The following is a 16,351-nucleotide window of genomic DNA, read 5'->3' as shown; positions in this document are numbered from 1 at the left end:
TCAGTAAAAGAATCTGAATTGTTATGAGCTAGAGGCACACTCTGGAAAAACAAATGCTATCAAAGTGAAAAGCTTACCACAAAAAAATTTCATGGCTCCTGGCTACTCCATTACAGGAAATGATGACATCTTCCATGATAAGGAAATCAATTTTTTTAATCTTTCAGACCACAAGCAAACTGTAATGAGTTGCTGGATTTCTTTATACTATGTATAACCTTGGAGATAAAACTGGAAGTCTAATAATTACTGAAGTTATGTATTTCATTATAAATGTATCTTCTCCATGATTATTGTCTCGACTTTAATCAGGTTAAAGCAAATATATAAAGTTGAACAGAAATGTGGCTACTTTGATTCCTTTGTGCTAATAAATATGAAATAGGACTTAAAAAATAAAATCAGCCTTTACCTAAATATAAAGAGCTTTATTTACCAGCAAATAGTGATCCACAAAAACAGACAAAAGGAATACAGTCTCTTAAATGTTTATTTTTGTCAGAATAGCTGACGATTTTCTGTTAAGTCTTTTGGTTCATTATTATAACAAGCATTTCTCCCTTGAAAAATCCATTCAAAATATTTCAATCCTTGAGGTAAAGAACTTAAAAAACAAAAATAAAATGAAACAAAACAAAACAAAAAAACAAAACCAAAAACCATTCTGACTTTTTAAAGAAAAAAAATTTTTTAATTCCTTTAAAACTTGATAAATAGAAATAATCTCTTCTTGTTCTACTCTGGTGAACAAAAATGTACTTTATACAGCAAAGTATCCAGTCACTTATTGGCAAACTGAAGGTGAAAACCTACCCATTTACACGTTCTACGCAAACGCAGTGCCATACTTCCATGTTCTTATAGACTTAAAAAAAAAAAAAAAGACAAAAAACAGTTACCAACACTCTTCTGGCAAAGACAAAGGTTTTGGAATGGCAAAAGCAACAGATGTTTTAGCTCTCGAATCTCCAGAAGGGAATTAATCGGAGTCTTCATCATCAAGATATTCCTCGGCATTGCTTAATGTTCGAACAGCATCTAAACGGAATGGAGGGCAGAGCAAAACAGAGACATTACAGTGGCTCAGTGGGTTAAGCCGCTGCCTTCCGCTCAGGTCATGATCTCAGGGTTCTGGGATCGAGTCCCGCATCAGGCTCTCTGCTCAGCAGGGAGCCTGCTTCCCTCTCTCTCTCTCTGCCTGCCTCTCTGTTTACTTGTGATCTCTCTCTGTCAAATAAATAAATAAAATCTTTAAAAAAAAAAAACAGAGACATTACAAATTGCTCAGATTTTGTTTTAACTTTCAAAGCTCCTGATAGCTCAACAAACTGTAATCTTTCCTCAGACCCTGGGACTGTACTGCCCCCAAGGATCTTTTTCAACTTTTGCTCTCTTGCCTAACTGCTGAGGATTTGCTGCCACAGAGGCTGACAATTACAGATGTCTGCATGTTCCTTAGACATGCAAAAAATAAAGCATGTGATGCTAATGCACCATTAATCTACCTTGCACAAAATGCAACCAGCCCCATGCACCATGACCAGCATGGAACACACGGGAAGGCCCTCCACTCTGACCAGCGTACTTCCAACCTCCTCTCCCAAAGACAAGTGCACACACGTGGCTTCGGTCAGTCGAGAGCCCGCGAGGCCTTACCTGAGGGCAAGGTCACTGGGTAGAAAGATAACTAACGTGGGGAAAAAAGGAAAAGAAAGAGAATGAAAACACAGAAGCTTCAGTTTCATTTTTAAAACTACGGATAAAGTAGGCTCAGAAGCAAAAGAATGAAACAAAATAGAAGTGTGAAACTGAAAGAACAGTACCCCACCATATGTTAAATCAGGCTTGGACAGGGTTCAAAAAGAAGGCATCTGATCTTTAACTGTTCACCTATTCAAGTGTCTAGTTAAATGCCTATAAGCAACAGGCTCCATGAGGTCTCATTTTAGGGGGAAACGGAAATGAAGTATAAGAGCTGTTAGAGTTCAATAAATGTATGCGATCATGGTTTCTAAACACTCAATCCCTATGCTCACTGGAGATGTCACTGATCCCAAGTCTGGGGCAGAAAATGTAAAAGATTCACCTGGAACCCAGCATAAAGCAAGGATGCTATCAAAGAGAGCATCATTTTAAAAAGACTCATGATCCAACCCGAAGAGGCCTCAACTAGCCAAAGAGGGACTATCAATAGGGATACTAGGGGCGCCTGGGGGGCTCGGTCAGTTAAGGCAGAAGTCTGCCTTCAGCTCAGGTCATGATTGTGGGATCCTGGGATCGAGCCCTACGTCGGGCTCCCTGCTGAGTGGGGAGTCTGCTTCTCCCTCTTCCTCTGCAACTCCCCCTGCTTGTGCTCATGCGCTCTCGCAAATAAAATCTTCAAAACATTTTTTTAAAAAAATAAGGATACTGGGGCGCCTGGGTGGCTCAGTGGGTTAAGCCTCTGCCTTCAGCTCAGGTCATGATCTCAGGGTCCTGGGATCAAGCCCTGCATTGGGCTCTCCTCAGTGGGGAGCCTGCTTCCCCCCCTCACCCCGCCTGCTGCTCTGCCTACTTGTGATCTCTCTCTCTCTCTGTCAAATAAATAAATAAAATGTTAAAAAAAAAAAATAAGGACTAAATATAATGGATTGAAACACAGCATGTATTTCGACATACAACAAGGAGAACACCAGACCTCTTTGGAGAAAAATAGGGAACCAGTACCTTATTTTGAAAATTCATTAACAAAGGATAAAAATCAAGCCTTTATTCTGCCCCACTGCACAAACTATTACCTCTGAGTAATCAAGTCATAGATGAAGGGAATTTTTTTTTTAACAGAATGTTCCAGCTAGTAACTGAGACAGGAGTGACAGAATTCAAATATCACCACTTTGCAACTGTTCGTGAAACAGTGGATCCAGAAAATGATTATCGATGAATGTTAATGTCACAGGACAAGTGACAGATATTCTGTGTCTCTGATGAAACAACCTGTCTTCATGAAATATGTTTCCCTCTAACCCTTAGGTAGACGGATAAAGTGGAAAATCTAATCAAAGCTCTAGATCTACACCAAATGACAAAAATACAGAGGAAAGAGGAACATGACAAACAGCACCATGGGGAGGACATATGCACGTATGCCGTCTAGACTGGAAATTTCAGGAAAAGTGACCAGCTTCTTTAATAAGTAAGTCACCAGGCTAGCAAAAGAGAGGAAGTGGAGAGGAAGAGAAAGCAATGATTTAAGAGACATATCTACCAATCGGAGCCTGACCTTATTCAGACCCTGACTTAAATTATAAACAAATAAGTAAACACAAAAATAGGTAAATAAAGGGCGCCTGGGTGGCTCTGTGGATTAAGCCTCTGCCTTTGGCTCAGGTCATGATCTCAGGATCCCGGGATTGAGCCCCACATCAGGCTCTCTGCTTGATGGGGAGCCTGCTTCCCCCCGCCCCCTGCCGCCTACTTGTGATCTCTCTCTCTCTGTGTGAAATGAATGAATAAAATCTTTTTTAAAAAAATCTTTAAAAAATAGGTAAATAAAGCATAAACAAACATGTATGAGGAAAAGGGGAAATTTGGGCAATGACAAGATTTATTTGATGATATGAAGGCATTATTAATTTTATGCATGCTGATGATACTATAGTTTTTTCAGTCATTATCTTTATAAATTTAGAATTATTGGGAAAAAGGAAGGGACAAGGGAGAGTTGGAACAAGGGAAGTTGAACTGGATTTATCTACAAGAAGGAAAGATGAAAGAACAAGTGGATATAAGCAGAACAGAGGCAAACTTCAAAGATTTCACAGCAGCTTTCAAACTCCTAGAAGTCTCCAGGTTTCTGTATTCATGTCCATCCTCCTTATGAGAAGTTCTGGAGACCATAGAATATACTTTGTCCTATCCCACACACATCCATGAACTTCAGACTGGCTGTAAACTTAGGAAAAGCAGCTTTTTGAGCTACAGACAAAAAGACAATAGCAAAGCTCTTTCCTACTCTACTGTACTACTACAATCCTATGTTTTGCCACTTGAGATATTTTGTCCTTCCATGGTTACTTCTGCATTTTATTTCAACCTTGTTTCTCCTGTTAGCAAGAGAAGATGGCTCGCCATGGTGCAAACGTTACTGACAGGAAATCAAGAGACAGGAAGGAGCCAGGCAAATAAACTCCTCCACCTTCCTTCCCTTATGGATTGCACTCAGGCACAGTTTCTCTGGAAACTTCTCACACAGCCAAGTGCTGAGGAGCTATATCTCTTCACAGCCCACCCATCCTGGGCCGTGGCCATGATAATAATGTATCTCCTAGTGATACATCCCCTTCTTCCCTACGTGACTTCCATTTCTCCCCAGTGTCAATGACCTGGATCTGCACATTCCAAATCAAGCACCAGTACTTAAGACAAACAAACAAACAAACAAACAATAAATAAATGGTAGAAAGAAAGACACAGTAACCTAGATATATCTCATAGACAGAGTATTAAGTGAAAAGAAGTTAGACACAAAAAAGTACATACTGTTTGGTTCCATTTAAATCAAGTTCAAGCACAGGCAAATGATGAGAGAAAGGGAGAATATGGAAGGGGCTTCTTGGGTATGGAAAATATTCTCTGATATCCGGGTTGTGGCAAATAGGTGTGAGCACAGTGAAAACACACACACTCACACTCACACACACACATACACATCAAGATGTAAATTTGGGATTTATATACTTACTTAATACAAATTATACCCCCCCCAAAAAAATACAAATTATACCCCAATTTGTAAAAACTGGAAAAAGAATTTATAGGGTGGAACCCTTAAGGAGGGGTTGAACCCTGGTCCCACACTCATATCCCAAAGTTACCCAAGGTAACTACAAAATGGGACTTGTTTTTTCCTCTACAAAAAATCCAAGATGTGCTCTTAAAAGTGGGCAAAAAACATCAGGATATACTTTTTCCAGTGCAGAGTTTGTGCTCATAATTACCTATATGGCCCAAGAGTCAACTCTGATTCCAACTAGGATCACAATACATATTCAAACGTTTTACTGGATGATTATGAAATGAAGCAAGAAAAAAGAGAGGAAAAAGATAACATGAAAACTGAAATGTGAAAATTCATTTCTTGCCTCTGTGTGCCAGGCCCCCAGATTACCTCATTAATGAGTCCATTATCTAATCAATACAAATTTAGGAAAGCAGCCTAAAGACACTTGGCATGAACGGAGAAAAAGAGACTTTCCTCCCAGCCCCATTCTATAAAGACTGTAGAAAGGTGAGGGGGAAGAGAGCAGTTTGCCATCTGCCTCCCCCAGCTCCCGTTGCCCACGAGGAGGCTTCTGGGTACTCCAAGTGGAGCTCTCTGGGGTCTAATGTTAGTGTGGCATTTTCCTTGTCTATTATGATCAAGCTTATAGTATACATGAGTCTCTGATAACCTTCAGCTCATAAGAAGTCTTACTCCGTGATCAGGACATTCTGAAGGGACCCACATAGCAACAGGAAGTCAGTGGCAGAAAAAGGAAGTTAGGCCATAGTCCAACTTCAGAACCAACCAAGGCAGCAGGAAGGTGGAGACAGGCTCCAAGTAAAAGTATTTCTCCCTCATAGCTCCATATATGGCTTCTCAATCAAAATGTAGGATTGCTAAGGAGCACCACTCAGCTAGTAAACACTTTCTCACTCACTTAGCATACCCTCAATTCATCTATGCATGAGTAATTACTTTAAAGAAACACTATCTCTGCCAGCGAGAATTCATGGCTTAAATAATTAAGGAACCCAAGTTTCTTAATGGTTTAAAGGTTTGCACTGTATCTGAACTGAAAATTAAAAGAAATAAAAATCTGGAACAAAGACCTATCTGGAGTAAAGAACAAAGGAACAGCAGATTCGTGAGGAGGGCCGTGATGGGAATTTGGTGATGGACAGACAAGACGAGGAGGATAATTCTGGTGGCTCCCTTGGTAAGTCATGAAGAGACAGGCTCTGTTTGCGATTTTTGATTGACTAAAGCAGGAAACCAGAGGATGACTTTATTTTGTTGCTTCTGCTGGAACTGGGCTATAAGACAAGATAACATTGCCTCTTCTCATAAAACAAAGGGTACTTAGCTAAGGAAGAAAAAAGCTTTCCCAAAGTTCAAAAATTAATGGGAGTGTGATTCACGTGATGAAACAGAAATCAGTACCTCGTTACACAAGCTCAGAACTCTGACAGCGAGAGGACTCTCAGCTTAAAATGGAAACATATGCACTGAGCCTCTCTACCGGAAATGCATCAGAAGCTTATCTGGTGATTCTGGTGATTCAGCATGCATCAGTCTCAACTTCCGACTCCAAAGCAACACAGAGAAGGGTTGGAATGGTGAGTAGCGATGTGAAATGAAGACTTGTGAAAAGTGAGTTCTCCATTATACTAGCATCCATTCTGGAAAATGGCGGGAAAGATGCATCAATCATTGGCTTCCCCTTCAAAGTGGCGTTAGAGAGCCAGACATAAGAGTACAGGAAGGCTTGAGAAGCAGAGGGGGGAGACTGAATGTGCCCTCCAACCAAATCATCTCCTACTTTTCTTTTTTCTACCTCTGAATTCCTCGTGGGCCAGGAGGCTGATGGTGGATGAAAGGGAGAGACAGGACAGGGGAATGCGAAGGAGAGTTAAAGCACATCCTCCCAGCATTTCTTTTAGGGGGAATGGTTCCTCCAATAGGTTATGTGCTGAGAGGTCTCTGAATAGTAATCATGAAGGATGCAAATGCGTTTAACACCTTTTCTTTGACACCTTTTCAAAACAACCACACAAACCTTTCATTTTTTTCTTTCAAACCTATTCTCCCACACCAACAGATATTTTTATCTTTAAGGATGTATACCTAAACTTTACTTTTAAAAACCACCCAGAGTCTGTAAGTAAACACCAAATTGCTTACCAAGTCTAGAATATTCTGATTATCGTTTATTGATACTCTCACTTAAAACAAAACCCAAATAGAACCATGGAGCTCTTTAGTGCTTAATTGAAAAAAAATATATTTAGAGATAACCACTTGTAAAAACCTCTCTGAAAGAAGGATATGGAGACCAGGGCTCTCTGATAAGGGCTCTAAGGGAAAGCAAGGTGATTACAACCTAACTGTAAGGAACAAAGGAAACATACAAAAAAAACTAAAAGGTCAATGTCTCTTCAACTTATTTGCATGAAGGGATTTCTTCTAAGGCGAACGTTCCAAATTCCAAGGCGAACGTTCCAAATTAGACCCAGGAGATAAAACCTAACTTCAGAACCACATGAAGAGTTTCCTGAGAAGAGTGGTTTTTGCCCATTCTAAGATGATAACCTTTGGTCATGATGGTGCCAGAAGAGAACAAAGAATGAAAGCTGAGGGACGCCTGGGTTGCTCAGTGGGTTCAAGCCTCTGCCTTAGGCTCGGATTGTGATCCCAGGGTCCAGGGATGGAGCCCCACATCGGGCTCTCTGCTCAGCAGGGAGCCTGCTTCCCTTCCTCTCTCTCTCTGCCTGCCTCTATGCCTACTTGTGATCTCTGTCAAATAAATAAATAAAATCTTAAAAAAAAAAAAAAAGGATGAAAGCTGAATACCTGTGCCCTGTTTCTTTTTCAGGAGAGACGCGCAGGCGGCATTCGTAGCCATGTCCAGGGCCAGCTTCTTCTCATTGTTTCTTAAGTCTGTTCTTGCACCTTTTCCGCAACACAAGAAAAGCACATCAGGTGTTTCTGAAGAATCTAGAGTAGCAGACAATCTTCCTTCCACTCGAACTAATCAGCTGGGGCCAAACGAATGAGAAAACCCCTCTGGTGCTAAAGTCAGCTTTTTCAGAACAGTAAATGCCCACTTGGCATCTTTAATCCAGGGCCCTGCTGCTGTACCCCTGATAAATAGGCACCATTAAAATTACCCTTTCAAGTGCCTAGAATACTGCGTATGAGTTTTCAGCGGGGAGGGGGCCCTCCCCAAGGTGAATCCCGAGCCAGTCAGACTCCACAGTGTCTTGGCACTAGTTTTTGGAGACTCAGTATAATACACCCGTTGCTTCTTGAGAAAATACACATGGCTGGTGCCTGAGGGGATTAATATTTTATATCTGTAAGTGGACTCCTGTGCAAATTAGAAAAGTCACACAAAAAAACCTAGAGGCAATCCATTGTTCCCACAGCCCAGCTTCTACTTGCTTTTTTTCCTCATCTTCACGATGGTAAAAGTTAAATCAGAACTCAAGAGTACATTTTCGTTGTTAGAGATTTAAAAATATAGAAGTATGCTGAATAGAAGCAGACGTCCCACTTCATCCTCCAACTCACCCATCCCTTCCCCTTCTTCTAGCTTGTCCACAGGAAACCATTCCCAGCAAGTGGGCATCAACCCTCATCTCCCTTAGGTGTGTGAATGCATTCAGACATCTATGTATATATACACAAATTCATAGCACATATATTGGCCTGTAAATTGATTTTTTAACCTAACAATACATAGTGGTATTCCTTCATGCTATTCCTTATTAATACACATCCTTATAACTCAATCTATTTAAACATTTGTAAGTATTCAATTTTGTGGACACTGCAAAATTTATTTAATCACCCCCTTTACTGAGGGGCACTTAGGCTGCTCCTTTATTACAAACAGCACTGCTGTATACCTCCTTGAACATCTTTCTGAGGTGTGGTTTTCTAGAAGTGATGCTGGAATGTTAAGGATATGTACATTTTTCATTCTGCAAGGTACTGTCAGATTGCTTTCCAAGAAGGCTTTACCAATCTGCACTTTCTGCCACAGTATAGGAGAGCGCCGTTCTCTTTGTAACCACATCCTCTTCCATAAACAAAAAAATAAATGTATGAAACTCAAAGGCACAAAAATAGTTGAGTTAAGAAAGCTTGGCCTATTTAATTATGAATATGGCGACTGTGTATAAAAATCTCCCTCATGAGCAGATTCTGATCTACCCATAGCGAAGGGTATAGAAACCTCATTTTCTTGTTGTGCTACAGGTTAAAAAAAAATCCTGAGGGTTAAGAGTTCTGTGGCTAATTGTATCCTACATTAAATTATACTTTAGAACTTATGTACATGATTTCTGTCAGGACAGGAAATGTTCAGAGCCAGCATCACAAGAGAAGAAATAACCATTTCCTGTGTCCCTCTCCACCCGCACTACCCAACAGAAATGTGATGTGAGCCATATATGTCATTTCAAGTTTTCTAGTGGCCACATTTTCAAAAAAGAGGAATTCGTTTTCGTAATACATTTTCTTTAACCCGGTATATCCAAAAGGTGACTGGTCTATCATAGAACCAACATAAAAATGATTCTGATGCTTTACATCTTTTTTTCACCAAGTCTTTGACATTCGACGTGCATTTTACACATGCAACTCATCTTAGTTCAGATGAGGCTCATTTTCCCAGCTTAGTGGCAGAGGCACAGAGGGCGCAGCTCTAGGCATAACCTTAAGGGGGCGCTATAGTGGTCCTCATGCGGATCTTTTTTACACCTGAGGTTTACATCATCAACACACTTTAAACCAGTTAACATTTTCCCTCATATATCCCACAACATTGCTCCGAGGAGCCCTAATGACAGCGCCATCTATAGGACACCTTGGAATTCAAGCAACATAGCCTTCTGGACCAGGGTACAGGGGCGGGGCGGGGGGGGGTATGCCTGGCCCTCTGAAACTGTTATAATGAATATGGGCGGGACAAGTGGATGGACAGACGGATGGTCACCCCATAATTTCACTGTCCCCTCTGACTTGTAGAGAAATAGGGAATCGAGGTATCTTCTCATTCTTCGTCCATCTAGCATTTGCTCAGCTCAAAGCTGGACGTTATAGCTCCAGCTTGCTTTCTTATCTATCAAGACTTTCCTGTGTGAACAGAGACCTCAGCAACTTTACCCACACAGTCTTCCGAGATAGAATCTTCTCTGCACACGCACGCACACAGGCACACACACACGCACACCTTTCTTCTAAGGCCCTTTAATCCTGCAGAAATATGCAATAAACAAGTCCTGAAAGTAATATATGTAACCTTAAAGCTTACCAAACTTTCAATTTAATACTAAAAGCTTCACACAAATCACCTCAATATTGTAATTTCATCTTATCGTTAACAACCCTGTGATACAACAGAGTGAAAGTTAAAATCCCAGTTTCAAAACACAGAGCCTACTATTCTTCCTACTATCTCAAATAACATAACTGAATGTAGCCTATTTTTCCAGGGTACGTGAAGGCTGGATAAACTGGGCACACCCTTTACCTTTTTCCAGAAGCAGCTGGACAATATCTGCATAACCCTTCCAGGCAGCAGCGTGTAAGGCTGTGTCTCCCAACTTGTTCTACAGTGAAGTGAAAGAGAGAAAGCAGCATTTTAAAAATAGAGTGTGGATTGAAAATGTGCATGAGGGGCACCTGGGTGTCTTAGTGGGTTAAAGCCTCTGCATTCGGCTCAGGTCGTGATCTCAGGGTCCTGGGATCGAGCCCCGTGTTGGGCTCTCTGCTAGGCGGGAGGACTGCTTCCTCCTCCTCTCTTCGCCTGCTTCTCTGCCTACTTGTGATCTCTGTCAAATAAATAAATGAAATCTTTAAAAAAAAAAAAGAAAAGAAAAGAAAATGTGCATGAATTCAGGTTCACCCTAAGTAAACCTACAACAAGAACAAGTCACAAAATCATATAAAATTCCAGAGAGAGAAAGAAGAGTCACAAGACGACAGAAAAGTCATGTGGGGGGAGGGGATGGGCTGGAGGAGCAGAAACCGACTGGGCAGAACACCAGGCGACCTGCAGGTGCCCGCAGAAGGAGACACCAGGAGGAAGCAAGCAGATCTGTCCCTGCAGAAACCCTACATGAATTAGCAACTAGAGATGCCCGGAGACGCTGGAGCAGGCAAGAGGCGTGGGAGTGAAAACAAGAGGACTGGGTGAAAGTGTTTATGGAAGTAATTAGTTCACCCTCCTCACTCCTTGCTGTCAGGTGACCCCGTGCAGATGGTAGACTTACCCTGTCAAGAAATTAACAAGATCATTTCCAAGCCCATGGGACCTAGAGGTACAAGGTAAGGTGGCAATGAGGCCAGACCTAAAAGCAGTGGCTAAGCTTGAAACCGACAAGCTGAGCAGTAAGCTGCCCCAGAGTGCACAGTCTAGCATCTACCCCCAGGCAGGAGGCTGCAGGACAGTTCTCCAGTGGAGCTCAACAGCCCCACATGCAGAGGAGGAAGAGGGTATTCATGCTGACATTTGGGTATCACCCAGCGAACAGCCAAGATCTTACGTCGCCCTACAGAGAAGCCCCGTGAGCAGGCATCTATCACACTTCAGACAGTAGGTATTTGGAAATACTAGGTACTAGCAAAGCCTCCATTATTTGAGAAAAGATCAAACCAAAATTAATGGAACTCAGGGGAAAAAGACAAAGTACAGTGAATGGCAGAAAATGTTTTAAAAAGCTCTAATTCATAGATCTGAGATATAACATGAAAGAGCATAATGAAACAAAAAATGCTACTTAAAAATAATAATCAGAGTAAAAGAAAAAGCTTTTAGTGGGCAGAATTCTAAGACGGTGCCTAAGGTCCCTGCTTCCTGGGATCCACCCTCTGAAGAATCCCTCCACCTTGAGTATGGGTGAGACTAAGGAATACAATTGGATATCACTCCCCTAATTAGGTTTCTAATCGGTTGATGCTGACTTCATCAAAAGGGATATTATACCGAGTGGGCCTGGCCTAATCAGGTGAGCCCTTTTCCAAAGGGGGAGCATCAGAGACACAATCTCCTACTGGCCTTCAAGAAGAAAGCAAACGGCCATGTTGCGAAACGTCTGTGGAGAAGGCCACAGACACTTCAGGCGCAAGAAACTGAAAGCTAAGGACCAGAGCACTACGGGCGCAAGAAACTCAATCCTCCTGGCAAACCTGAGTGAGCCTGGAACAGGAACTGAGCTCCAGAGGAGAACCCAATCCAACTAATCCCTTGATTCTGGCCCCTGAGACCCTGTGCAGAGAACCCAGCTGTGCCACGCCCAGAATTCTGGTCTATCTACAGAAAGTATAAGGCAAATGGGTGTCGTTTTAAGCTGCTGAGTCTGTGGTGTTTTGTTACACAGCAACAGAAAACTTACACAGGACAGAAAGGAATTAAAGAGGTAACCGAGATAAAACACAAAGGTAAGAAGATCTCTGAGAAAAACTAAAATAACTGGAGCCCCAATGTTAAGAAGTTACAAACAAGCATTCCAGAACCAAAGAACAAAGACAATGATCAGTAAAAACTAGAAAAGAAACACCAGACAATATTTTTCCAGGCTGAAAGAGTCCACCACTGTTACTGGGAAAAGACCCACATCATGGTAAAATTTCAGACCACCACAGACAGAGGGACAATTCTGGGTGAGAGAAAAAGCAGACCACATGCAGAAGAATGGGAATCAAAATGGTATCAAACCTCTCGAAAGCAATCCTAAAAACTGAGTACCCTAGAGGCCTGCCTGCAAAATTCCAAGGGAAATCATTTTCAACCTGGAATTCTCTCAGCCAAATCAATCCCTTGGACCCCTTTCTTAGCAATCTGCTTGAAGAGGTTCTTCAACAATAGGAGGACAGACGCGGGATGCAGACAGGTGAAGGCATATCACAGGAGGGAGGTGAAGGAAAGGTTTCGCAGGAAGACAGCAAAGGGCAGCAGAGACCACGCTGCTCAGATCAGAGAATGAAGACGAGGACGTCGGGAGGTACCAGTACCATTCCCGGACCGGGTGGGGCCGGGGGCAGGGAGAAAACAGTTATCTTACACACTTTGGAAAAGCATGTCAAGAGAACATGAAACAGTGTGGAAGTCTCCAGTGAAATACAAAAACTAAAAAGCAGCTAAATAAAAGAAAGGCCAGAAACAGAAATGACACCAACAGTGAGCAATATTTAGCCATAATATTTGTAAGCATTACAATGTTACTCTACATAGTAACATCCCAGAAACTCTAATAGGATTCTTGGCAGATGACCAGAGGAGCAAAGGTTGGGAGCTGGCAGATCAGAGTGGGGGCAGGGAGAAGCTGAAGCCTTCAGACAGGACACCAGAACATTATGAAGATATTGACTTAGGGGACAGCTCTATAGGCATCTTCCTTAGTAACATGAAGGCAAGAGGAAAGTGCTAACAGCCAGAAGGAGTGAGTGGGAAGGATGGAGTATGGTACACATTTTGGGCTTAAACAATTTGGACTTCAGGACAATAGTAATTTTTTAACTACGTGTTTATAGTGTTTTGATTAAAAAGTGTATGAAAGAAGGATGCCTGGGTGGCTCTGTTGTTAACTGTCTGCCTTCGGCTCAGGTCATGATCCCAGGGTCCTGGATTCAAGCCCTGCATTGGGATCCCTGCTCAGCGGGAAGCCTGCTTCTCCCTCTCCATTTCCCACTCCCCCTGCTTGTGCTCTCTCTCTCTCGCTATGTCTCTCTCTGTCAAATAAATAAATAAAAATCTTAAAGAAAAAAAAAAGCGTATGGAAGATATGAAATGAGAAGAGGTCAGTTCAAGGCACCAAGACAGGCCTTTGCACGCCCATAAGCCACCCACAAGCAGCTGAGAACAAGGTAGGTGTGTTATGACCACCGACTTCCATGTAAACGATCTTACCTGTTGGTTCAGTTCAACGTTTGGTTGAGTAAACAGCACTTCCACTACATCTGAAATTAAAAAGGAGAGATATTTTTTAAGAATGAAAAGGAAAAGTCTCATAAGGCTAGGCATAATAGTTTTAAAAGAGAGGATTCTTTAGAAGAATCTTTAAGAACATCTGTAAAACAAAATTGTTTAAATGTATGGAAGTACAGGACTTAAGAACTTAAAAAGGAGAATTATCTAGGGAAAAGTTGTTTTCAGATAATCTGGCTTCTGCATTTTGACACAGCAACCACTGTAGAAATATCTCTACATTTGCTGTGCTACTTAATATTCATTTAACTACTCTGTGTTTATTAGCTAAAATAAGATTGGCTTCCTTTTGGGAAACAGCCAGAAACTTCTCCTTTGGCTCTGCTATTTAATCTGCTGGATGCTTTGTTTCTGGTTGTTGTGTTTGTTTTGTGTGTATGTTGTAGGGAGAGGTAAATGGGTGTGGGTCAGGATGAAACAGATGTAGAAATTCCACTTGTCATATTACCGATTGTAACTGAGAAGGTTACCAACTTGATCACTAACTTAAGCAAATGCCGTCCTTCCCCTACATCTAACAGCCTGCATTCAACTTAAAATGTAAATCAAGAAAGCGTATCTTGGGAGAAACTGAGCCAGAGGAGTCCCTGTTGCCCCTTTCTTCTGTAAGATCAGATCTTGGGGTTTGTTTTTACATGACTATTGTTTTCCTGTAACCTTTCCAAGCCCGGGAGAGGAAAGGAAGTTTCCAGGCTTTCCAGTGAGGGAGGTCCATGCAGTGAGCATTCTACCTACGGCTTCCCAGACCTTCCAGGAACAAGGCTTTTTGGCCGAAGTTCTAAAGGACTTGAAAAGAATCGATTGTTTTTTCGTTTCTGGAAATCCGTCTCCTCTCTATGGTGCACGGTTTTGGTAGTGTGGACGGTGAGGACAGCACACACAAGCTAGTACCTTTATGGCCCCCGTGGCATGCCCAGTAGAGGGCGGTGCTTCCAGCCTTGTCTAAGCCATTAACGCCAACTCTGTTGTCCAAACACTCTCTCAACCAGCTCAAGTTGCCTGAAAAAATTTCACATTGATAAAAACATGAGAAAAAGGTTTTTGTTTTGTTTTGTTTTGTTTTGCTTTGCTTTGCTTCAAAATCAATTTCATCCTCCACCAATTCCCATCTACAATGGATTCGTCAGCAAGTCTGAAATTAAGACCCAACCCACAATGCATTCATTATGGTACATTTTCGCTTCCAGTTTATTAATGAAAAGCATTGACAGTGACTTGGGGGTGGGGTAGGGGGAGGGTCAGAAGGGCTTAAACAGCACAAATTATTTGTCACTGTTCTGAGACGCCCGGAATCAAGGTGCCGGCAGATTCAGTGTCCGGTAAGAGCCTGCTTCCTGGTTCACGGACACTGTCTTTCTACCCCTTGGACAGAAAAGGCAGGAGAGCTCCCCGGGGTCTCTATGGGCTTATTTAAATTCCAGTTATTTAACAAAGAGTGTAATATTTGTTTCAGGTACTAATGATTTTTTAAATGTCATTTTTGCAGTTCTATAACATATGCACCATTCTAAACCAATGATTTCCTTTTGTACATTCACATTTCAAAAAAGATCTGGGGTACCTGGTGACTCAGTTGGTTAAGCAACCGCCTTCGGCTCAGGTCATGATCCCAGAGTCCTGGGATCAAGTCCCACATCGGACTCCCAGCTCCATAGGGAGTCTGCTTCTCCCTCTGACCTTCTCCCCTCTAATGCTCTCTCTCTCTCTCTCTCTCACTCAAATAAATAAATAAAATCATTTAAAAAAATCAGAAAGATCTGGAATAGAATGGAAGAGAGCGCCCTGAGGACTTATTAACAACTCCCCTTGTCTATGGCAGGGTTTCTCAACAGCAGCCCTATCATTGGCGGGGCTGCAGAATTCCTTGCTGTGAGGCTAATCAGTGCCCCATAGCAAGTTCAGCAATGTCCCTAGCATCTACTACCCAAAAGGTGCCAGGAGCATCCCCAAGTCTACAGTCAAAATGTCTCCAGGCATTGCTGAATATCTCAGGGTTGGAGGAGGAAACCACAGATGTATGGGACCAAGGCCCATCCCTGTTGCTCCCTCCCTCCCCAACCTCAACTTCATCCCACACACAGGCACTACAACAACACTCTCCTAAATGCTAACGCCCACAATAAGTCTCCACCCTCCTGCCCTCCAGTTACTCACTGTGGCCTCTATAACCTGCTTAACTTAAACATACTTCAACTGCTTTTCTTCTGACATCATCTTGTAATGATCTGTTACACACATGGCACCCCGGCCGGACTCTGGGCTCCGGGAGTCACAGGCAATGCCTTTCCACCTGCCACTGAGCACAGACTAAATAAAGGACTCAAAAGTGTTTGGCAGCTGACATTTTAAAAATTAAAATCACAGGGGCACCCCGCCAGCTCAGTTGGTAGAGAATGCAATGCTTGATCTCGGGGTTGTGAGTTCGAGCCCCACACTGGGGTGTAGGGCTTACTTAAGGAAATTAAAAAAAAAAAATTAATCACATTTTCTCTCTCGAGAGTGCTAGAAGGCAGAACAGAGATCGCCTCTGGAGGACATGGGGGTTTAACTGGAATGGGAACATTTTAGGATGACACAAGTGCTCTAGATCTTGCTCTGGGTGTTGGCGACATGGG

The 16,351-nt window shown here is 42.2% G+C and overlaps 1 protein-coding gene across 3 annotated transcripts in view; it reads right to left on the bottom strand.

Moving 5' to 3' along the window:
• Positions 1 to 407: 407 nt before the first annotated feature.
• OSTF1 (osteoclast stimulating factor 1) overlaps positions 408 to 16,351 on the bottom strand; it is a 53,390-nt gene continuing 37,446 nt past the window's right edge. The window contains exons 6-12 of one of the 3 annotated variants that reach the window (XM_032866661.1): positions 14,628 to 14,735; positions 13,659 to 13,708; positions 10,281 to 10,359; positions 7,595 to 7,693; positions 6,579 to 6,604; positions 1,657 to 1,687; positions 408 to 1,038 (exon numbers count right to left, since the gene is read on the bottom strand). In XM_032866661.1, the coding sequence (XP_032722552.1) occupies positions 980 to 1,038; positions 1,657 to 1,687; positions 6,579 to 6,604; positions 7,595 to 7,693; positions 10,281 to 10,359; positions 13,659 to 13,708; positions 14,628 to 14,735 (452 nt within the window). In that variant the 3' untranslated portion in view covers positions 408 to 979. The remainder of the gene's footprint in view (positions 1,039 to 1,656; positions 1,688 to 6,578; positions 6,605 to 7,594; positions 7,694 to 10,280; positions 10,360 to 13,658; positions 13,709 to 14,627; positions 14,736 to 16,351) is intronic. The other 2 variants (XM_032866662.1, XM_032866663.1) reach the window with 2 other exon arrangements.

This window comes from Lontra canadensis, unplaced genomic scaffold, assembly GCF_010015895.1.
Source record: "Lontra canadensis isolate GAN:19392208 unplaced genomic scaffold, GSC_riverotter_1.0 scaffold31, whole genome shotgun sequence".
In the NCBI taxonomy this organism is placed as follows: domain Eukaryota; kingdom Metazoa; phylum Chordata; class Mammalia; order Carnivora; family Mustelidae; genus Lontra; species Lontra canadensis.
The sequence above is the reverse complement of the archived record's forward strand: the minus strand, read 5'-3'. Positions and strand labels throughout refer to the sequence as shown.